General features: G+C 36.3%; 8 protein-coding genes, 1 non-coding gene and 1 pseudogene across 18 annotated transcripts; 5 read left to right on the forward strand and 5 right to left on the reverse strand.

Annotated features, from left to right (window-relative positions):
- Positions 1-87: 87 nt before the first annotated feature.
- K01A2.6 (AMIN domain-containing protein) lies at positions 88-1,106 on the forward strand (the record flags this gene model as incomplete). The annotated part of the gene is made up of 2 exons (NM_061299.3): positions 88-204; positions 770-1,106. The coding sequence occupies 2 exons, from the start codon at positions 88-90 to the stop codon at positions 869-871; spliced, it is 219 nt and encodes a 72-aa protein (NP_493700.2). The 3' UTR covers positions 872-1,106.
- A 1,402-nt stretch (positions 1,107-2,508) lies between these two features.
- K01A2.5 (AB hydrolase-1 domain-containing protein) lies at positions 2,509-3,763 on the forward strand (the record flags this gene model as incomplete). Of its 2 annotated transcripts, NM_061300.7 has the most annotated exons (4): positions 2,509-2,800; positions 2,860-3,013; positions 3,225-3,336; positions 3,457-3,763. In NM_061300.7, 4 exons carry the CDS (start codon positions 2,519-2,521, stop codon positions 3,704-3,706), a joined length of 798 nt encoding a protein of 265 aa, NP_493701.1. The 2 variants fall into 2 exon arrangements, with proteins under 2 accessions (NP_493701.1, NP_001300559.1); NM_001313630.3 differs by lacking the exons at positions 2,509-2,800; positions 2,860-3,013; positions 3,225-3,336 and having other exon boundaries at positions 3,530-3,706.
- A 221-nt stretch (positions 3,764-3,984) lies between these two features.
- col-69 (Nematode cuticle collagen N-terminal domain-containing protein) lies at positions 3,985-5,849 on the reverse strand. The gene is made up of 4 exons (NM_061301.3): positions 5,461-5,849; positions 5,198-5,411; positions 4,288-4,911; positions 3,985-4,200 (listed from the first exon to the last, which is right to left on the reverse strand). The coding sequence occupies exons 1-4, from the start codon at positions 5,632-5,634 to the stop codon at positions 4,028-4,030; spliced, it is 1,185 nt and encodes a 394-aa protein (NP_493702.1). The 5' UTR covers positions 5,635-5,849; the 3' UTR covers positions 3,985-4,027.
- A 1,708-nt stretch (positions 5,850-7,557) lies between these two features.
- K01A2.4 lies at positions 7,558-9,672 on the forward strand (the record flags this gene model as incomplete). Of its 2 annotated transcripts, NM_001381310.1 has the most annotated exons (10): positions 7,558-7,701; positions 7,751-7,777; positions 8,030-8,071; positions 8,199-8,240; positions 8,421-8,459; positions 8,623-8,826; positions 8,873-8,991; positions 9,045-9,159; positions 9,304-9,382; positions 9,452-9,672. In NM_001381310.1, the coding sequence occupies 10 exons, from the start codon at positions 7,649-7,651 to the stop codon at positions 9,551-9,553; spliced, it is 822 nt and encodes a 273-aa protein (NP_001367359.1). The 2 variants fall into 2 exon arrangements, with proteins under 2 accessions (NP_001367359.1, NP_001368516.1); NM_001381311.1 differs by lacking the exons at positions 7,558-7,701; positions 7,751-7,777; positions 8,030-8,071; positions 8,199-8,240; positions 8,421-8,459 and having other exon boundaries at positions 8,795-8,826; positions 9,452-9,553.
- Positions 9,583-12,261, reverse strand: mps-2 (MiRP K channel accessory Subunit; the record flags this gene model as incomplete). Of its 3 annotated transcripts, none has more annotated exons than NM_001392991.1 (5): positions 9,583-9,748; positions 9,792-9,873; positions 10,266-10,377; positions 10,429-10,547; positions 10,725-10,998. In NM_001392991.1, the coding sequence occupies 5 exons, from the start codon at positions 10,799-10,801 to the stop codon at positions 9,659-9,661; spliced, it is 480 nt and encodes a 159-aa protein (NP_001379579.1). The 3 variants fall into 3 exon arrangements, with proteins under 3 accessions (NP_001379579.1, NP_001379580.1, NP_001033335.1); NM_001038246.6 differs by lacking the exon at positions 10,725-10,998 and adding an exon at positions 12,170-12,261 and having other exon boundaries at positions 9,659-9,748; NM_001392992.1 differs by having other exon boundaries at positions 10,429-11,002.
- Positions 12,262-14,228: 1,967 nt separating this feature from the next.
- On the forward strand, positions 14,229-15,890 carry K01A2.3 (annotated as a pseudogene). Of its 2 annotated transcripts, one of them has the most exons (7): positions 14,229-14,669; positions 14,759-14,797; positions 14,959-15,162; positions 15,209-15,326; positions 15,380-15,494; positions 15,639-15,717; positions 15,787-15,890. In that variant, coding segments are annotated over exons 1-7 (1,100 nt in total). The 2 variants fall into 2 exon arrangements; another variant differs by lacking the exons at positions 14,229-14,669; positions 14,759-14,797 and having other exon boundaries at positions 15,131-15,172; positions 15,787-15,888.
- A 103-nt stretch (positions 15,891-15,993) lies between these two features.
- K01A2.9 (MiRP K channel accessory Subunit) lies at positions 15,994-17,011 on the reverse strand (the record flags this gene model as incomplete). The annotated part of the gene is made up of 5 exons (NM_061306.1): positions 15,994-16,083; positions 16,127-16,208; positions 16,603-16,714; positions 16,766-16,884; positions 16,962-17,011. 5 exons carry the CDS (start codon positions 17,009-17,011, stop codon positions 15,994-15,996), a joined length of 453 nt encoding a protein of 150 aa, NP_493707.1.
- A 740-nt stretch (positions 17,012-17,751) lies between these two features.
- Positions 17,752-18,769, reverse strand: K01A2.12 (MiRP K channel accessory Subunit; the record flags this gene model as incomplete). The annotated part of the gene is made up of 5 exons (NM_001136346.1): positions 17,752-17,841; positions 17,885-17,966; positions 18,361-18,472; positions 18,524-18,642; positions 18,720-18,769. 5 exons carry the CDS (start codon positions 18,767-18,769, stop codon positions 17,752-17,754), a joined length of 453 nt encoding a protein of 150 aa, NP_001129818.1.
- Positions 18,648-18,712, reverse strand: K01A2.14. The gene has a single exon (NR_050800.1). It is a non-coding gene; the product is annotated as an Unclassified non-coding RNA K01A2.14 (non-coding RNA).
- Positions 18,770-19,892: 1,123 nt separating the features above from the next.
- far-7 (Fatty Acid/Retinol binding protein) lies at positions 19,893-21,214 on the forward strand (the record flags this gene model as incomplete). Of its 4 annotated transcripts, NM_061307.8 has the most annotated exons (4): positions 19,893-19,959; positions 20,556-20,626; positions 20,687-20,845; positions 20,980-21,214. In NM_061307.8, the coding sequence occupies 4 exons, from the start codon at positions 19,926-19,928 to the stop codon at positions 21,130-21,132; spliced, it is 417 nt and encodes a 138-aa protein (NP_493708.1). The 4 variants fall into 4 exon arrangements, 3 of the variants coding, with proteins under 3 accessions (NP_493708.1, NP_871991.2, NP_001300557.1); NR_132574.1 differs by having other exon boundaries at positions 19,926-19,959; positions 20,687-21,132; NM_182191.6 differs by lacking the exons at positions 19,893-19,959; positions 20,556-20,626 and having other exon boundaries at positions 20,726-20,845; positions 20,980-21,132.
- Positions 21,215-21,336: the final 122 nt, after the last annotated feature.

A 21,336-nucleotide genomic window follows, 5' to 3' on the forward strand; every position in this document is an offset into this window, starting at 1 on the left:
CAGTTAGCATGTTAGTCTTATCATTAGTCTACGAACTGATAAGCTTATTATCGTTTGACAACAAGTTCCTCATTCAGTTTCGCTGCTATGATTCTTCTGGGAATCGTTTTACTTATTTCCTATGCTTTTTGTCAAAATGTACCAACTGTGATTTTGTCCGGAGAGTCGAGAATTGTTTCCAGGAGGATTCTTGAAGTCGATCTGGTAAGTGGATTAAGGGAATTAAAACATTATTAACCCGTCAGTTTGAAACAATTATATTTTATTCTTAAGGAACCTATACATCATGACATTCAAAACGGTTCTGTTCCTAATTTTTGTTCACTTATTTTATTGAATACATTCTAATTATTCTTGAACAAAATCTCAGCCTAAGTTATTCGTACAGTGTCGGTCCTGGAGCAATGAATCAAAGTTTAAAGAGATTTCAATTTACACAGTAAGAGCTTCGAGGCGAAGCCTCAAACCTGAATAGTCAAGTTTTCTAAACATATACCCCACTCCTGAAATAATTTCAAAGAGATCTCGAATAACCCGTTAACAGGTTCGAGGCAAAGCCGAGAACCTGCGCCAGCTACCTTGCTAATAACTTAGAGCGAATTAACCCTATCCCCATTCCCGAAGGGCTGGCGGGCCCATAGGCCCGCTAGTCACCTAAAATGATGATATCGGGTGGCAGGCATATATGGATTTTTTAACCGACCAGTTAAAAACTGATATTTTAAAAAGGTGATGCTAAAAAAATTGTTCAATCAATCCAATCTTCCAGGGAACAGCGCAACAACTACCTGTATTTCATGATCAAAACTTTGATAGAGTCCCTGTGCAAGTTGTCAACCGGCAGGACCCCAATGAACACTGCGACACATAGTACCCTGCGACAGTATATAGAAGAATCCTAAGACGAGCTAGAGTATTCAGAGATCGACAAGGACAGCTCACGGATCAATGGGAGCCGCTTGGAGATCCAGTGGAAGTGGAGTCTTGGACATTGACACGGAAACAAGGGAATACTGGAAAATGAGAAAATCGTCTTCAAGTTTTTCTCTAATATTGTAATTTTCAAGTTTTATTGATTAAATTTGGTTCATAAAAATTTATTTGTGTTCGACAACATGGGTGAAGCCGCATTGTTCCAGATGTGTAAAACTGTGTTGTCCTAAAAGATCAAAGACCCAAGCTTGACAAATCTGAAAAAAATGCTTTCAGCACTCCCCGCAAAATCACATGATTCGATCATCAATTTCCTCTTTGCGGTTTTATACAATACCTTCAGACAATAGGAACAATTTTCTGTCTCTTCCATATCCCTTTTCCCTTTCATTTCCCATTTATTTCCCTCTGTGTGTCCAAGTGCCTGTGTTCTTCTCCTTCTTCTTTCATCTTAACAACATCTTCCTCCGACTGCGTTTGTACACTTTCACCTGTTATTCCCTATTTACCCTCATATCCTAGATTGAAATCTGCATACTCTCCCAGTATAAATCAAAAGGTTTACTTTACTGTTTCATAGTTCCTTTTTATTAGAAACTACACATTTATATTACAAATAACTAGATGTTTCGGTGTTTTAGTGGTTATGTTTTTTTTAATAATTTTTATTACCTTTCTAGAATCTTCCAAAATTTTCTCGAATTATTCTGAAGGTTCCAGAACCTTCCAAAATTTTCTCGTATTTTCCAGATAGTTCTAGAACATTCCGGAATTCTATCTAATTTTTCAGAAGGTTTTAGAACATTCCAAAACTTTCTCGTATTTTCCAGATGGTTCTAGAACTTTCCGCAGCTTACAGGCACAAAATTAATCCGGTCTTGTCCAAATTCCTTCTGAAATCTTAATCTGTAGGCTACAAATTTCTCATTCCTATCGGACTTTCAAAATCTTTTTCGTAGAACTATTCGTCATTCAAATACATGCACTTTTAAAATTTCCTCTTTGGTTTTCCTTCCTCTTTAGCCTATTTCACCGAATTTTTGAGATCAATAATTCCATGTGTCCGATTTTCGAATAATTTAATATTCACTATCAGTTTTCACGTATCATAATTCTGGAAGTCGATCAAAAAACAATGTTTTGTACTCTACATTTCTGTATTTAAATATTGTAGAGGTTCACAATACATGTTCTCGCTCTTCAGAAAATTCCGAATTCTATAAATGTCGCGGAACCATAATTATTTGGCCTAAACCGATTTCAAATACCTATGTTAATTCTAGGTCAATCCGGTGGTTGTAAATCATCGACAATAACAATATATACGACCTACTGTACTAGTAGGTTGTAAATACTGTAGTACTACCACACCACAAGAGGCGTTCTCTTAGCAATACATTTGAACCTTGACCCTTGTTACGTCTCTTTCTAGGATAGAAGAAATCGGGGAGATGTACTTCAAAGGTGTGCGGTCTCAAAGGTCACAAAGGTGTCTCAAACATTTATATTATCCGGAAAATTTCCTCACCGTCGCTACCTCATAATTAACAAATTAAACACCTAAATAAATTTCAGCAAAAGAAAAATGACTCAAAGCGACTATATCGAAAGTTCGGAACACATCAAGGACACTCAAATCGGTTACTGTAAATACGGCCACGGTCCGAACTACATTCTCGCGATTTGCGGTGCTGTCGGCTGCTATAAAAAAGATTGGCCACTCAAATTGCTCTCTCATTTCCCACCAGATCAGGTCACAATTGTTGGGATTGATCCTCCAGGTTACGGTACCTCAAGACCTCCAGAGCGAAAACAAGAAGTTCAGAGATGTATGAAGGATAGTGAATATTGCCTAGGGTTAATGGAGGTGAGCTTTTAATTTTGAAATTAAAATTTTTACGTTTTCAAAAAGCCTCCAAATTTTAGACCCTGAAACTAGAGCCGTTCACCGTGATGGGGTGGTCAGAAGGTGCTAGAACAACGGTCCACGTGGCAGCTAAAGGAAAGGAAAAAGTGAATCGAATGATTGTAATGGCTGGTGCAACAAAAGTTAATCATCTAGGAGCCATGGCTTTCAAGGGTGAGATATTTAGATATATTTGGAAGATTACTGTTTTTTAATGAAATTTCTTAATTTGACACCAATATGGCCCATTTTTCCACATAGAAGCAGCAATTTATGCCTACCTACCTACAAGATTTTTTATGGGAAAATAAATCGAACGTCCATTTTATGGGTGTGGCCATCTATTGGTTTTGTGCTCTTTATAAATTAATTTTTGGAATTTCAGGAATGCGTGAAACAAATCATTGGCTAGCAGCCGGTCGTCAACCATATTTGGACCATTATTCGCCGGAAACACTCCGGACACAATGGGCGGCACTTTGTGACGTCGTAGATCAGTGAGTTTTGTGGGCGGGGCTTATGCGAAGTTGTGTATATTCCTGTAGGCACAAATATGTCTGCCAACTACCTTCAAGGCGACCTACGTCTGCTTCCTACCTAACCAAACGAATTTTCAGAGTTCACTCGTTCTGCGGTGGCCGTTTCCCGTGTGACCTGGTACTTCCACAAGTCAAATGCCCGACACTAGTGATGAATGGTGGATTGGACCGGTTCTGTGGTGACCCGAATGTATGCTTCATCCCAGTGCTCAAGAGTTTGGCAAAAGTTGAGATTCATGCACAAGGAGGACACGATTTTTATTTGAAATATCCCAAATGGTTTTCCGGAAAGGTTCTGGAATTCTTGAAGAGCACGGAGAAGAAATGATAAATATATGAAATTTGTATTTTGTATTTTGTGAAGAATAAAGTTTATAAAAAATTCGTCCTGGTCTCAAGCAATTTCGCTATTACACTCATAAGCTCCACCCACAAAATGACTGATTTCATTAGGAATTTTGCCAAAAGAAAATTTCAGAAAAAATTCTAAAATTTCCAGAAAAAAAATCTTCCCGTTCACAAAGGGTTTCTGTCCGAGCCTTGTGGGCGGGGCCCATGCGAAGCCCAATTAAAATTTTTGGGACAGTATACTTTCTGGAAACGTCCGTGAAAAAGTTTATACAAATTTATTTCACAAAAATAAAAATAATTACGGACTAGCGTGACTAACAGGCTTCCGGCGAACATTCTTTGCTCTTGTCGCCAAAAGTAGTCGTCTCTGCTTCTTGAGCACTCGAGCCAGCACTCGTTTCCTGTACTCATCCTCTTTATTGTACTCTGACACGTAACGGCTTTGGGATGCTGTGGCGTAGCTTGTGGACACTGTAAAAAATATGTTGAAATTTGAAATTTGAGTTTTTTTAGGCCGTAATATCAGCCCCGCCTACTTAATGGAAAAAAGTAGCCTACCTGGTGCCGGCTGCACATAACTATTCCGATTGACTCCTGCGTTCTTTGGTGGACACGGACAATATTCAGCATCCTGCCCCGGTGGCCCACGAACTCCTGGATAGCCAGTAACTCCAGGTACCCCTGGTTCTCCATCCTGTCCAGCTTCTCCCTGAACTCCAGGTGTTCCTGGTGGTCCTGGAGGCGGTGTATATCCAGGTGGCCCTGGTGGTCCGCATTGACCAGGAAGTCCTGGAGGGCCTTTACGGCCTGGTAGGGATATCTGACGGATCGAGTTATTTCCAGGCTCTCCCTTAAGGCCTGGTGTACCATTGGGACCTTCCCGTCCAGCTTCACCACAAGGCCCCGGTGGCCCAGGAAGTCCTGGAGGAGAGGTGTATCCGGGATTCCCTGGGAGCCCGGGAATTCCAGAAGGTCCACAAGGCCCAACGGCACCAGGAGGACCTTGTGGACCCTGGGGACATTGTATGCAACCTGGAATCTCTTGATCGTAAGCTATAAGGGTTACACCATTGGCTCCTGGACGTCCATCGAGACCCCGAGAGCCCGGTTCTCCAGGAGCTCCAGGGTAACCAGTGGGGCCTTGTGGTCCTGGTGGACAATTGTTGGCTTGTGGGGCACAATCTGAAAATTGAATTTTGTAGTTTGTAGTCTCGTTTTTAGTTTTTGCCCTTTTATCTTTTCCGTTTTTCGCAAAATTCTATAAAATTATAATTTTCTTCTAAAAAAAGAGATACAAGATGTTCAAATAGTCAAATTGTGACCAAACTCCGCCCAAAAAATGGATATTAGGCTCCGCTCACAAATGTATCTTGCTGAACGAGCTTTCCCATTTTTTAAACGAAAATTCTCACAGAATCCAAGCTCCGCCCGCAAAATGGATGTTATTTTTTGAAGAAAAAAAACTAACTGCATTGCTGTTGTGTTGGATGCTGTAAAACGGGTGCAGTCGCATAACTATTCACTCTTGCATACGAATTCACTTGCTGCGGAGCATAACTATCATAAGATCGTTTTGCCCAGAATCGTTTTCCGGCATTTCCAGAGTTTCCTGTCGTTGATGGACTTCTGGCTTTTCGAATTGTCAGTGACGTCATTTCATTCCACGCGGCGTCGGAGAAGTACTGGAAAACTTTTTTGTCCAGGTGCAGGCAAATAAAAAGTCTGACCAACCTTCCATTCTTTTAAATCATCCAGAGTCTGCTCCCGGAACTCGGAGATTTCCCGTGACGTCATCATAATCAAAAACAGACATAACGAAATCAATAGGGACGAAGCGATGAAAGACACACGTATTACTGTAGATAATTGAAACTTTTTCAGTGAACAACTTTGGTTCAAATTCATGGTTTAATGAAGTTTTGCGGCAAGAACTAGTCTTTTATATACTCCCTCTCCTGCTGAAAATAGAGACGGGCGGCGCATAAAGTGAAGGTTTTGGAACGGAAAATCCGGATCTTTTCAATGCGCGAAAAGTACTTGGAAATTCAATTGGCATATGTATACCACTTATTATATTTCAATTGGTAGAATTTTTTTTAACAAACTGATTTTTGATTTTATTTTTCTGACAAAAAAAAGTTCCACCGGAAACCAAATTATTCCTAATAAAGGAAGAATCATTAAGATTTTGAAAGCACTATCAATGAATAAACGTGGCGCCAGTTAGTCAATAACCACTATAATGGCAGTGAGTTGATAAAAATTGATAGTGGAATTTTAATACGATTCTTCTTTCAGGTAGTTATATAAACATAATTTCAAAGTGCAAAATGAGTTCCATTAACATTTAAATAGGGAATTAAGCATGTTAACTTGCAGAATTCAAAACGAATCTCATCTCATTTAAAGCATATGTTTTAACAGTATTCTGAATTTTTTTCAATGCATGTTTCAGTGATTTCAAGACTCATTCGATGTTTCGGGATGAATATATTTACTGAATCCTTTTTCAAATCTGAAATTTTTTCACCCTTCTTGAAAAAAAAATTCAAAAAGCTTTCAAGAAATAAAGTTTAAGCGTTTTATGATTAAAAGCTATTCAAATAGTTTGTCAGACCACGCTAGGGTTCCCAGCTAAGTGAGACGCAAAATGCGGGCCTAACGTGTTCGGGGTACCGCACCGCTACATACATTCGGATACAAGCGGAGTGAGTGACGCCGGGAGGCCGGCGAGGGCACCGTAGCGGCGACCTCATGGGAGCTCTAGGCCATTCCAATTTTTTTTGAGTTTTCCGTTTTCCACCAAGTTTAACTGGTTCCTCTCAGTAATAATTTTCAAATGTGACTATTTTCAAATGGAACTACAAAATAAAGACAATACCTGTTGGAATAATTGAGACCTTGTTTTATTTCAACTCTCCCCTTTGGAAGACTCCATCCGTGTGCATGCCACTTCTTATCAGAACAAAATATAAACTTGAACAAACGGAAGAAAAAAAATTAGGTTGCAATAAGGCTCCTCTCTTAATTGTTTAAAACGTATTGACTTGATTTTCACTGATAAAATCACGTTTTGTGTCTTGCGTGGTTTGAAAAATTTTCTTCCTGGGTGAAACGGGAGACCGACAATATATTTGAACTAGAATTATAGTCCAATGGGAGTATAAAAAGTAATATTGTATGTTTGTTATTAATCTTGGAGTCTATCATGTGAGGCATAGGTGCACAACCCAGGCCTTTGTTGACTTACAAATATATTCAAAAACGGATTTTTCAAGAATGACAATTTTTTTTTGAACAAAAACTGAAATTATTTTCACTCCACTTGGTCTAAAAATTATCAGATTAAAAAATTTTTAAAATTTTCAAAAATTTCCCAGAATGTTCACCTACTTCTAACCGTTCTGAAAAACATTAAAAGTTTGCGAACAAAAGCATTTGGAGCAATTCTACAGGCCTCCAAAGTAGTGAAAAAATGCACTGAAACAATTTCAGATCGAAGTTTTTGGGGTTTAGAGCATGGTTTTGCCGCTTAAAGTTTTGCAGTGACCTATCCTTATAGAAAACTTTCAAATGACACATGTCTCGTTTTGAAATCTGACGGTAAAATAAAAACATTGTTAGTTTTTTTTTAAATCTGTCCTACTAAAAAGTTTTCGATTAGCACTACAAATTATTTCCTTAAACCTGTGTACTGCTCTTTGATGCCCGTGATCTTTTTCACCAACTCTTCCTGATTGTTAGTCTTGTTGAATTTCATTACGGAATGAGGGCGGAGCATAATTATCAGTTAGTGGAAGAAGAAGCAATTGACCTTTGCCAGTACAATGCTCCGTACAAAAAGCGGGAGATAAAAGAGATACCTTGCAAAATTGACATTTTTTGGTTTTTCTGACCTTGTTGGAATAGTTTTTGAAGTATGTCTGATGATCAAAAAGACACACAAGCTTCGGGAACCGACCCAAAAAATGAGTAAGTCGCTTTTATATTTTTAGGATAGATTAATATTGAACAGTTTCAGGAAACATGATGAGCAAGAAGTGGCAGAGTACGTTGTGCTTTTAAGTTTTTAATACTGATGAAAAATAGCTGAACATTCTTTTAGTGAAATTTCAGTTTTTACGGAAATTGTTATACCCTCAGATTTATTGGGTTTTATTTTTACTTTGATTTGTTAAACTCTAACTTAATACGATTTTAGCAAATAAAAAATTTTGATCATCAAGTTTTTTTTAATCGGAAACTTATTGTTAATCTGAAATAAAACTTGAAAAAAAAAACGTTTATAAAAAAATTTCAGTGCCACCGATCCGAGTAAAACACCCACAGATGGTAACAAAGAGTGAGTCAATTTTTAATTGAAATAAATATATACTAAAGAAAAATTCACCTTTTGAAATATTTATGCAGGAAATACATTTTAAATTTTTTTTTGGCCATTCAAAAAATTTTTAAAAAATTATTTGCAGTGCAACCGACCAAAAGAAAACATCTTCAAATGAAAACAAAGAGTAAGTAAATTATTGATTCAAATAGAAATATACTAAAATAATAGTTATCTTATAAAATATTCAAGCATGAAGTACAAATTAAATGCTGATAGTGAGTTTTTTTTTAAAAATCATATTTGACGGTTTATTCGAAAATTCGAAAAGTTGAACAAATCGAATAATTAATGTAATTATTTTCAGTGCAACCGACCCAAAACAGACACCAACAGATCACAAAGAGTGAGTCAAGTAAAAAAAAGATTTTAAGTGCGAGACTCACGCCGACGCTCTGTCCACAAAACAACAATTTTCATACCAAAAAAGTCAAAGAAATCCATACGTGTTTGAAAAAAAAACACAAAAAGACGTTTAAGATGATTTAAAAAAAAAAAGTTATTTTCAGTGAACATATCCCGCAGAACATTGCCTCTGTTTTGCAACACATTCGGGACCCAAAGTTAATCAAGGACTTTAGCGCAGCCTTGCAAAGTTTCTCACTCGGACGTCATACGTCGAACGGCCATTCTGCCTCAGAGACAGTTCAGGCCTCGAACGGGGAAAAAGAGCACGCAAAAATGCAGTATAACCTTCCTCCCGATGTGAAAGAGTGGGTCAAAGTTATAATTTTTATTGGATTTTGAAAAATATTGCAGCAAAAAAAAGAAACTCCTCATTGGACACGGTATCTCGTTTTTAATTCATGTCATTATGACCTATACCTTGTTTCTTGAATGGTACAATGCAATCGATCCAAAAATTACTGTAGTTGGAGGTGAGTTTCAGAACATTTTGACTCGAAATTTAGAAAATCAAACCTAATTTCAGCGATTATTCTGATGGTTTTCGTCTTGTGTTTATTACTTCTCGCGTTCGGCGGCTTCGTCTGGATGTTGCACGGAAAATATAAAAACGAAAAGGCAGAGACGGAGTTTTTCATTTCGTAAGTGAAAAAAGGCCAAGCTAGAATGTACCCCTAGGCATAAGCCTAAGCCTAAGCCAAAGCGTAAGCCTAGGCCTGAACCTAAACCAGAGAAAAAGCTTACGGCTAAAATCAATCTCAATCAAGCTTTAAAGGTATTTTCAGACTCCCCCTGTTCAACATCGCGTGTGCAACAATCTATCAATTTGTTGTTCAACTTTTGGCATCTCAATTGTCAATAAAAGTATGAAAGTTCTTTCTCAGAATTTAGCAGATTCAATACTCAATTCCCAATTTCAATTCTACGTTTCAGGTACCAAATCTGGCGTCCTCAATTGCGGCCTCTATATCAGTTGCAACTCATATGATTCTTCATACTTTTGCGCTTTTTTGGAAGTCACCATTGAAAAAATAATTTCAACTGATGAGAAAAATAATAATTTTCAAAGATTTTTTAGTATTGAAGTCGAATATTGCCAATGGCATAACAACATAACATTTGAATAAATTTTATGAAAAATTATACTTTCCAAAAAACCGCCATGGAGTGCAGAACTAAATGAATGCAAACAGAGACGGTAGTTGCATAGGATGAGTAGAGGATTGGGATCTGAAAAATTTTCTGACGAATTTAATTATATAGGTTGACAAACCTGGTAAGTTTTCCAATGAGATATCACAATTTGCGTGAAGAGCTGATAGGCGGTGGATAAGGCGATATGTACCAGTGGCCAACTGGAAAATGGTGAAAAGTTTTATTTGGGGTAGCACCAGTGAGGATTTTGTCTAAATACACTTATGATGAGCCAAAATAACCGAATATCATAATAAAACACTTCAAAAATTTTCAAAACGTTTTTTTGGAAAGGTTTTTTTTTGAAATTCGGTCATTTTGGCACCATTGAAGTAGTTTTAACACTGCCCCCCCGGCGTTACTCCACTTTTAAAATTTAAAAACCAAAATTTCAGCCAAAACAATTGTCTTAATTTTAAAAAGTCTGTACCGACAATATCAAAATTGGTATTAAAATTTCGTACCCCCGCAAGAATGTTTTGGAAAAATTAGAATTTGAGCTGGTTTGAGCAGCATTAAATTTAAAATCTCAATTTTTAAGACATAAACTTACATATGAAAGAATCGTCTTGCATGTGAGTCACTTTTCATTTCGGATTTAAAAATACTGAATATTAAGATCAAGATAATCAAAAATCCGATTCCAATAATCACCAGGCAGAAAACTGAAAATTAATTTTCAAAAACCTTAACAACTTCAATTTTTGGATTCCTACTCTGAAAATGTGTGAGAACTGGATTATCGGCTTTACTCCATTGGACCAATAGGAAATAGAACATTGCCACGTGGATTAAAGATGAAAGAGAGTGCAGGGACAGGAGTACATTCTTTTTTCTGAAAAAAACTTCTGAAAAACGTTTTCTCAAAAAATGTTTAATAAATTTTTTTTTCTGAAATTACAAAATCACTTACAGAGGATCCAATACTGGAAATTTTTCCACAGAATCTGGATTTTCAAGCATTTTTTTCTCAAATTTCGAATTTTTTGGGAAAACAATGAGTTCAACTTACGTTTCAGACATTTTATCAAAGGAAGAGTAAATAAATAAACTGTGGAAGGATACGATGGCAAGCCTCCTATCAGGCATGCCTATCTTCCTTCTTCATTTACTTCCATGGCGGCCCGCCCCTAAGTGCAGGCGCACACAAGTTAGTCTGGTGGGAGTCGCCCTACTGTTACCGTACGCGATCGTGCCAGATCTCGTAGATAAAATAATAGAAAACATATGAATATATCGATATGTTTATTGAGATGAGGGGGAGAAGGACGGGTGTCCGTCTCCCAGCCTCCCGATAGAATGATGTTAATTCTCATGGAATAGAATGTCTCTATTCTCTCGTGCTCTCTCACCCCACCAACTGTCGTTGACAGATGGCAATGATCAAGGGCACTCGATAAATAGAAACCGAGAAGCAGTATAGAACTGACCTCTCACATGCCGCCCTTTTTGAGCAGCTTCGTCCCGAAGCTTTTGATGTTAGGCTTACAGAACTCAGATTCCCAAAAAGAAAAATAACAGATGACGGTAACGGCACGCCATCCTACCCTCTCAAAAGTGCTTTGTCCTCAAAGCGCTAGTGTTTTAGTGCAAGAGTTTAAAGCCCTTTCAAGAAGGATAAACAACATATGAAAAAACTATACCAAATAAAATCCTACTCTCATCTCATTAAAATGCAATACAACAGAGTCTCTTTAATTTCTATTGCCTCAGGCAGACACAAATACTTATTTCAAAATGTGAAATTCTAAGAAAACGGACTTAACAATATAATTAGAGGTCATTTTACTCAACAGTAACTTATCTACATACAATACAAAGAAAATGGGGAACTCTTCAAACTAGTGTATTCTCAATACTCAAAAAAAAATGTGCGGGGAACTTTGCTTACTCAACACAATAAAATGGCTCAAACTTGGCTCATGATGCCCTCAGGCTAGAATAGAGATTGAATCAATAAAGAACAACTAATAATCAAAAGAAAAAAAACTCAAGCCGCATCAGGGGGAGTTGGTCCAACGTCGGGAATTCCTTGACCGTTTGAAGAGAATCTGCTTTGTCCGTTTTGCAGAGGCGTGATGTGTACTGGAAACTGTCTCCATGCTCTTCCAACCAGACGAGAATAGAATAATAGATGGGAAGGGGTTTGATGGTGATAGGAATGGGGGAATCCAAATAGATATTGGTGTGGCCTTGGTGTAGCGGTTATGGCACACTTACTAGGGAATAGTTAGGTGAACTCCTGACTCCTCTGAGTTCGCAGAAACAATTTTGGAACCTGCGATCTTACATACAGGGGCACCCCAAAAAATTATTTCCTGGCTCGGTGGTACCTTCATGTTATAGGCGTGCTCTCGGCACCTAATATTATAATCAACCTTTATCTAACTCTCGCTAGGGTTGAGAGTGGTTCTTATTCCTAGCCTAAAGTACCTCGTTGAGGTTAAATATACCGACCTGGAATTCCTTGGGGTTATAGGATGTTTATATATATATAATAGAATATATGCAATACATAAAAAGAATAATATAGGAAGTGGGGTTATCATAAAGGTCGGGAGCGGGGCAGCCGCATAGTAGTGTGAGAGGTCAGTTCTATACTGCTTCTCGGTTTCTATTTATCGAGTGCCCTTGATCATTGCCATCTGTCAACGACAGTTGGTGGGGTGAGAGAGCACGAGAGAATAGAGACATTCTATTCCATGAGAATTAACATCATTCTATCGGGAGGCTGGGAGACGGACACCCGTCCTTCTCCCCCTCATCTCAATAAACATATCGATATATTCATATGTTTTCTATTATTTTATCTACGAGATCTGGCACGATCGCGTACGGTAACATGTAGGTACCACCGAGCTTTTGACTGAGATTTCATCTTCATATGATTTTCTCTCTTCAAAGTCAAAAGAAAAAAATTCCACCTAAAAACTTTTATTTCATCTGAAAAGTTTTCGGTGAGATCCTTCCATTCTAAACTAGTTTAGTGGTGTCTGTGCTCTATTCCATCAAGGCAGACAGAGTTTGGTTCGATGTTCTAGTCTTTTGAGTCTTACCATTTTTTTCTTTTCAATTTCACTAAATTTTTCTAAAAATCAAGTAAAATTAATTTCTCTCTATTTCCTTTAATCTCTAAAAACCCAAGAAAAAATACAAAAAAAACACACACACTCTCTCTCTTCAAAGAAACTCATCCAAAGGACGATAAAATAATTTTTTTTTTCAAAAGCCCATGAAAAATCTACGCTCTCCAGAAAAAAACAAAAGCTGATTCAGTTGTGTATTGTTTTCAAAACTATGGAACGAGAGTTTGAATTTGGTCCATTTCAAGAAAAGAGCTAGTCAGAGTAGACTCTTTTTGAGAATTGTTGATTCAAACCTCACAACAACTTTTGAGTTTCTAGTCCAGTGAATCTCAAATAGCATGCTTATTGTCAGACGTGATAATATGCATCACATTCGTTCCTTGTTTACCCGTTAATTAATATAGGGAGTAATTGGAAAAAATGCTCTAATTAACAGTGGGAATACAATTCACTCTTCTACCTCCACAATTCATCTTCATTGATTCCAGTTTGATCAGTAAAATTCCCGTCGTAGACTCAAAAGATTCACTGCATCTTAGTCCGACGAATGGCAAGACTTGACACAACACATTTGTCTCCAGGTTTTTTTTTAAGTCGTCAAGTATGTAAGCCGCGCATTGAATTATTTCCGTGTTTTCCCATTCAGAAAAGATTCCACAAATTTTTTTTGAAACGCCAAATGGAAAAGCTGCTTCGAAGTTTCCCCTATTTGAGACATAGTCAGTTTCTTAATAGCAGAGACAGCGAAAAGGAACAACAAAATGATTTGTTTCTGGAATTCCCGAAGAAATGAGATAAGGAAAAAACGAGAGTTGATACTCCACAAAAATTTATTCTTATCTCGCAAGGTCTTCATCAGTGTAAAGATGATTAAACTCATCGATGAAAGAAAAGTTGTTCCGTCACGTTTATACAATCGAGTTGCAAAATTGCAAAAACCAATCTGGTTTACACAATTGGTCCGAGACGTTGCTGTTATCTACACTTTCGCTCCGATTGTTTATTGTGGAGTACTACTCTCAATGAGAGAGTGCACGAAAAAAAGAGATACCTCCATTGGCAAAATGAATAATGACCCCGAGGACAAGACGGAAAAAGAGACAACGAAGACAACTAACCGAGGGAAAAAGAAAGGGACATGGGAACTCACCCTATTCTAACCTCAACAAGTACTGAATCAAAGAGCTAATTTTATCATCATTCCACTACATCTACCGCTACAACACCAACAACCAATTGGAATCTTTGTTTCGTTAGTTTTTTTTTCAAACCATCAGAAAAGAGAGAGCTACGTCAAAAAGTCTGATTCTCATCAGCATCAAATCGGACAATTCAGCAAATTTCTTCAAACACCTTTGCAAAACACATCTTCTGTCATTAATTGAAAAGTCTGCAGCTTGTCAATTTAATTTTTTTTTTCAAAAGTCAAGATGGAAAACACGATAGTAGATCAACTTGCACAAAGAAGTCAGAATTGCACTGAAAAAATTGAAAAATACGAGTTCGAAGTCTTCGACTTGGACATTCGAACCGATCAAACGAGTTTTCCGGATTATCAAATAATCTCGAAAACAATCAAGAATATTGAGAACATTCTAAACAAAAGTCACCAAATATGTTCCAACGATGAAATTCTGAATCATTTTCGGAGTCGAATTGGAACAATACTGATTATTTTCAAGAAATATGGAAATGTTCTTGCCTGGAAAATGTTATCTAACTGGATGAAAATATTGTCCATGTCAGAAAAATGTGAAGATAATGTGAAGGAATCAGCTGTACTCCGACACATGAGACCCAAAAAGTGGGTTGAAAGCTGCACCGGAGCGGACAAATACATACTACTCATGAAGTACAAAATAATGCTGATAGTGAGTTCTTTTTTAAAAATCATATTTGACGGTTTATTCGAAAATTCGAAAAGTTGAACAAATCGAATAATTAATGTAACTATTTTCAGTGCAACCGACCCAAAACAGACACCAACAGATCACAAAGAGTGAGTCAATTAAAAAAAAGATTTTAAGTGCGAGACTCACGCCGACGCTCTGTCCCCAAAACAACAATTTTCATACCAAAAAAGTCAAAGAAATCCATACGTGTTTGAAAAAAAAACACAAAAAGGCGTTTAAGATGATTTTTAAAAAAAGTTATTTTCAGTGAACATATCCCGCAGAACATTGCCTCTGTTTTGCAATACATTCGGGACCCAAAATTAATCAAGGACTTTGGCGCAGCCTTGCAAAGTTTCTCACTCGGACGTCATACGTTGAACGGCCATTGTGCCTCAGAGACAGTTCAGGCCTCGAACGGGGAAAAAGAGCACGCAAAAATGCAGTATAACCTTCCTCCCGATGTGAAAGAGTGGGTCAAAGTTATAATTTTTATTGGATTTTGAAAAATATTGCAGCAAAAAAAGAAACTCCTCATTGGACACGGTATCTCGTTTTTAATTCATGTCATTATGACCTATACCTTGTTTCTTGAATGGTACAATGCAATCGATCCAAAAATTACTGTAGTTGGAGGTGAGTTTCAGAATATTTTGACTCAAAATTTAGAAAATCAAACCTAATTTCAGCTATTATTCTGATGGTTTTCGTCTTGTGTTTATTACTTCTCGCGTTCGGCGGCTTCGTCTGGATGTTGCACGGAAAATATAAAAACGAAAAGGCAGAGACGGAGTTTTTCATTTTGTAAGTGGAAAAAGGCCAAGCTAGAATGTACCCCTAGGGATAAGCCTAAGCCTAAGCCAAAGCGTAAGCCTAGGCCTGAACCTAAACCAGAGAAAAAGCTTTCGGCTAAAATCAATCTCAATCAAGTTTTAAAGGTATTTTCAGACTCCCCCTGTTCAACATCGCGTGTGCAACAATCTATCAGTTTGTTGTTCAACTTTTGGCATCTCAATTGTCAATAAAAGTATGAAAGTTCTTTCTCAGAATTTAGCAGATTCAATACTCAATTCCCAATTTCAATTCTACGTTTCAGGTACCAAATCTGGCGTCCTCAATTGCGGCCTCTATATCAGTTGCAACTCATATGATTCTTCATACTTTTGCACTTTTTTGGAAGTCACCATTAATAAAATAATTTCAATTGATGAGAAAAATAATAATGTTCAAAGATTTTTTAGTATTGAAATCAAATATTGCCAATGTCATAACAACATAACATTTGAATAAATTTTATAAAAAATTATACTTTCCAAAAAACCGACATGGAGTGCAGAACTAAATGAATGCCAACAGAGACGGTAGTTGCACAGGATGAGTAGAGGATTGGGATCTGAAAAATTTTCTGACGAATTTAATTATATAGGTTGACAAACCTGGTAAGTTTTCCAATGAGATATCACAATTTGCGTGAAGAGCTGATAGGCGGTGGATAAGGCGATATGTACCAGTGGCCAACTGGAAAATGGTGAAAAGTTTTATTTGGGGTAGCACCAGTGAGGATTTTGTCTAAATGCACTTATGATGAGCCAAAATAACCGAATATCATAATAAAACACTTCTAAAATTTTCAAAACGTTTTTTTGGAAAGGTTTTTTTTTTGAAATTCGGTCATTTTGGCACCATTGAAGTAGTTTTAACACTGTCCCCACCGGCGTTACTCCACTTTTAAAATTTAAAAACCAAAAATTCAGCCAAAACAATTGTCTTAATTTTAAAAAGTTTGTACCGAAAATATCAAAATTGATATTAAAATTTTGTACCCCCGCAAGAATGTTTTGGAAAAATTAGAATTTGAGCTGGTTTGAGCAGCATTAAATTTAAAATCTCAATTTTTAAGACATAAACTTACATATGAAAGAATCGTCTTGCATGTGAGTCACTTTTCATTTCGTTGTTAAAAATAATGAAAAATAAGATCAAGATAATCAATAATCCGATTCCAATAATCACCAGACAGAAAACTGAAAATTAAGTTTCAAAAACCTTAACAACTTCAATTTTTGGATTCCTACTCTGAAAATGCGTGATAACTGGAATATCGACTTTACTCCATTGGACCAATAGGAAATAGAACATTGCCACGTGGATTAAAGATGAAAGAGAGTGCAGGGACAGGAGTACATTCTTTTTTCTGAAAAAAATTCTGAAAAACGTTTTCTCAAAAAATGTTTATTAAATTTTTTTTTCTGAAATTACAAAATCACTTACAGAGGATCCAATACTGGAAATTTTTCCACAGAATCTGGATTTTCAAGCATTTTTTCTCAAATTTCGAATTTTTTGGGAAAACAATGAGTTCAACTATCAGACATTTTATCAAAGGAAGAGTAAATAAATAAATAACACCCGTTCCAGGAGGTGTTCACCAGCTGATTACCGACTGATAAGGAAAATTGTGTGTTTTTGAAATTGAAATTTTATGAGCTATAATTTCAAAAATTTTTTAAATTTTTAAAACGGGTTTGTGCCAGCCACGTTGTTGGTATTTTTTCCAGAATTCTAATTTGTAGAATTGCAAAAAAAGTTACCAAAAATTATGGAAATAAGTCGAAAATTACCAAAATTAAAACAAACCAATTCTGGCGAGGTGACCAATAACCGACGAGTAATGGACATGGCCAATGTCGCTGATTGGTCAGAGGATTTTTTTCAAAATTTCGATCAGTTTTTGTTAACCTAGCTAATGCTCTCGATAATTTGAGTTTTCTGACCAAAAGTTTTGTCCCAACTGTCCCAGATGCGCCAATTTGAGATTCAATACTCAATTCCCAATTTCAATTCTACGTTTCAGGTACCAAATCTGGCGTCCTCAATTGCGGCCTCTATATCAGTTGCAACTCATATGATTCTTCATACTTTTGCACTTTTTTGGAAGTCACCATTAATAAAATAATTTCAATTGATGAGAAAAATAATAATGTTCAAAGATTTTTTAGTATTGAAATCAAATATTGCCAATGTCATAACAACATAACATTTGAATAAATTTTATAAAAAATTATACTTTCCAAAAAACCGACATGGAGTGCAGAACTAAATGAATGCCAACAGAGACGGTAGTTGCACAGGATGAGTAGAGGATTGGGATCTGAAAAATTTTCTGACGAATTTAATTATATAGGTTGACAAACCTGGTAAGTTTTCCAATGAGATATCACAATTTGCGTGAAGAGCTGATAGGCGGTGGATAAGGCGATATGTACCAGTGGCCAACTGGAAAATGGTGAAAAGTTTTATTTGGGGTAGCACCAGTGAGGATTTTGTCTAAATGCACTTATGATGAGCCAAAATAACCGAATATCATAATAAAACACTTCTAAAATTTTCAAAACGTTTTTTTGGAAAGGTTTTTTTTTTGAAATTCGGTCATTTTGGCACCATTGAAGTAGTTTTAACACTGTCCCCACCGGCGTTACTCCACTTTTAAAATTTAAAAACCAAAAATTCAGCCAAAACAATTGTCTTAATTTTAAAAAGTTTGTACCGAAAATATCAAAATTGATATTAAAATTTTGTACCCCCGCAAGAATGTTTTGGAAAAATTAGAATTTGAGCTGGTTTGAGCAGCATTAAATTTAAAATCTCAATTTTTAAGACATAAACTTACATATGAAAGAATCGTCTTGCATGTGAGTCACTTTTCATTTCGTTGTTAAAAATAATGAAAAATAAGATCAAGATAATCAATAATCCGATTCCAATAATCACCAGACAGAAAACTGAAAATTAAGTTTCAAAAACCTTAACAACTTCAATTTTTGGATTCCTACTCTGAAAATGCGTGATAACTGGAATATCGACTTTACTCCATTGGACCAATAGGAAATAGAACATTGCCACGTGGATTAAAGATGAAAGAGAGTGCAGGGACAGGAGTACATTCTTTTTTCTGAAAAAAATTCTGAAAAACGTTTTCTCAAAAAATGTTTATTAAATTTTTTTTTCTGAAATTACAAAATCACTTACAGAGGATCCAATACTGGAAATTTTTCCACAGAATCTGGATTTTCAAGCATTTTTTCTCAAATTTCGAATTTTTTGGGAAAACAATGAGTTCAACTATCAGACATTTTATCAAAGGAAGAGTAAATAAATAAATAACACCCGTTCCAGGAGGTGTTCACCAGCTGATTACCGACTGATAAGGAAAATTGTGTGTTTTTGAAATTGAAATTTTATGAGCTATAATTTCAAAAATTTTTTAAATTTTTAAAACGGGTTTGTGCCAGCCACGTTGTTGGTATTTTTTCCAGAATTCTAATTTGTAGAATTGCAAAAAAAGTTACCAAAAATTATGGAAATAAGTCGAAAATTACCAAAATTAAAACAAACCAATTCTGGCGAGGTGACCAATAACCGACGAGTAATGGACATGGCCAATGTCGCTGATTGGTCAGAGGATTTTTTTCAAAATTTCGATCAGTTTTTGTTAACCTAGCTAATGCTCTCGATAATTTGAGTTTTCTGACCAAAAGTTTTGTCCCAACTGTCCCAGATGCGCCAATTTGTGCCCCCAAAAGAATTGACCAATCACCAACGCGTACTGGGCGTGGCCAACACTGCTGATTGGTCAAATTGATATTTTTTCCATATATCCTGCATACCTAGTCAATATGGGTGTCGTGTTTCAGCAATTTTTTTAGGAAGCCTAAATTTTTTTTATAGACTGTCCTGCGTCTGCGAACCCATCGGGGACACTGTCCCCTCGGGGGTTTTTCTCGAAAAATACTTCAAATTGTTAATTTTTGATGGTTTTCAAGTGTTTATACATCATCAAATCTTCACTCAACCATAGCAGAATCCAAATCGAATCACCAATTTCCAAAATCTGCCTTGTTTGTCATTTTTTTCGGTCAAATTTCGGTCACCGCACGTACCGCCCATATTTGTTCAATTTATTGGAAAGAAGGATTATATAAAAAGAACTGAAGAACAGTCGATTTCAGTAAAATCAACAGAAGAATAAAAAAATGTTTTTCGCTCGATTTACGTGCCCAGTAACCGGTTCTTTTTATGTTTGGTGTGGCCGTTTTGTCACATTTTCACGTTTTCCGTCCTATCACAGGACTCGCTTATCACTAAATGATCTTTTTGACCTTTTCTCTGATATATATTTATAACTGGAAAGAGTAAATAAAAAGTCGTAGAAATTTTCAGAAAGACTACTGAAAAATGAGCGTTGCTTCACTTCCAGAATGTGTCAAAAGTAAGTTAAATAGGTTATAAGGCATTAAAATTGTAAACTGAGCAATTCATTTTGCACGATTAGACAACTTTTTAGTAGGCAACTTCTTGATAGCATTCTCAGTTTAAAAATTGGTAACATTTTTTTCCTTCAAAATTTTTTAAACGTGGAGTAGCGCCAGTAAGGAAAATGTTGAAAACTACTCCTATGGTGCAAATCTTTGCCAAAAATTACCATAAAACTTTTCAAAAACTCTTTGAAAATTTTTTTTATTTACTGTCAATCAGTGATAGTTACTCAGTTTTTTCCACTAGTAATGTTGGAAGACGACCAAAAAAAAAAAGATTTTTCCTACATTTTTTATATTTTAGTTTTGTTTTAATTATTTGAATTGAAACATTGTAGGCGTCTGAACATGCGACAATGCTTTAGATTTCCTCAAAAGCTCATATTTTTCAAATTTTGGAAATTTGCCAAATAAATTTTTTGAAAAATAATTAAGTTAAACTCTAACTGATATTTACAGGAAAATTGCAATGATTTTACTATTTGATATTCAACAACTCATTTAATTTACAAAAAAACCATAATTTCAGTAATTCTTTGATAATTTTCAGACTTTTTCCCAACTGAACAACTCGAGTTCTCCTCATCAATTACCGCTGACGAGAAGCCAGTTCTTCATGAGGTGAACTACCACATTCATCACTTTTTTGGTAATAAAAGTTGAAGCAATACATAATTATAGGTATTCCAAAAGCATTCATGTTTCTCACAATGTGGTGAAATGATTGACGAGGTCTCGAAAAAGCATCCAGAATTGGGAAAACGGTTGGCAACTGTGTTGGAGGGGAACAAGAAACGTTTGGATGGTTTGAGCCCGGCTGCTGTTGAGTATGCCAAGAAGGTAAGGAGTTTGGCGGAAAATGCTGCTACAATGCGAATAAAACGTTTCTACAATTCAGAAATTTTGAAATTTGAGAAAAACCTCATTTTAGAAATCATTTTTAGTACTAGTAATAAATACTAAAAATCTTGCAGCTCATACACATGGTAACCACCACCTTGTGCTCCTTAACCGTCGGAAAACCAATTGATGATGCAGATGCAAAACGTCTTCACCAGGAATTCCAAAGCCTATCTTCAGAAGATCAGGCTGCGCTGAGAAAGAATAATCCGGATATTAAATTTTGATTTTTTTTCTGATGTTTCCTCCAGTAAGGTATTTTGATTAAAACTGCATAATGAGACATTAATAAAAAATATAATATTCTTATGCGCACTATACATTTGGATACATGCGACGTGAGTGATGCCGTGAGGCCGGCGCGGCCACCGTTGCGGCGACCTTATGGAAGCCCTATTTCGGGGTGCGGCCTGATTTTCTTAACAAACATT

The sequence above is a fragment of the Caenorhabditis elegans genome, chromosome II (assembly GCF_000002985.6).
Source record: "Caenorhabditis elegans chromosome II".
Lineage (NCBI taxonomy): Eukaryota > Metazoa > Nematoda > Chromadorea > Rhabditida > Rhabditidae > Caenorhabditis > Caenorhabditis elegans.

Bases quoted from the DNA above. Each gene is read 5' to 3' on its own strand.
- col-69 (NM_061301.3), bottom strand. From the start codon at position 5,634: ATGAATTTGAACCAAAGTTGTTCACTGAAAAAGTTTCAATTATCTACA. The intron at 5,412-5,460 runs GTTGGTCAGACT...AAAGTTTTCCAG, and splicing joins ATGATTTAAAAGAATGGAAG to TACTTCTCCGACGCCGCGTG. The intron at 4,912-5,197 runs GTTAGTTTTTTT...TTCAATTTTCAG, and splicing joins TCCAACACAACAGCAATGCA to ATTGTGCCCCACAAGCCAAC.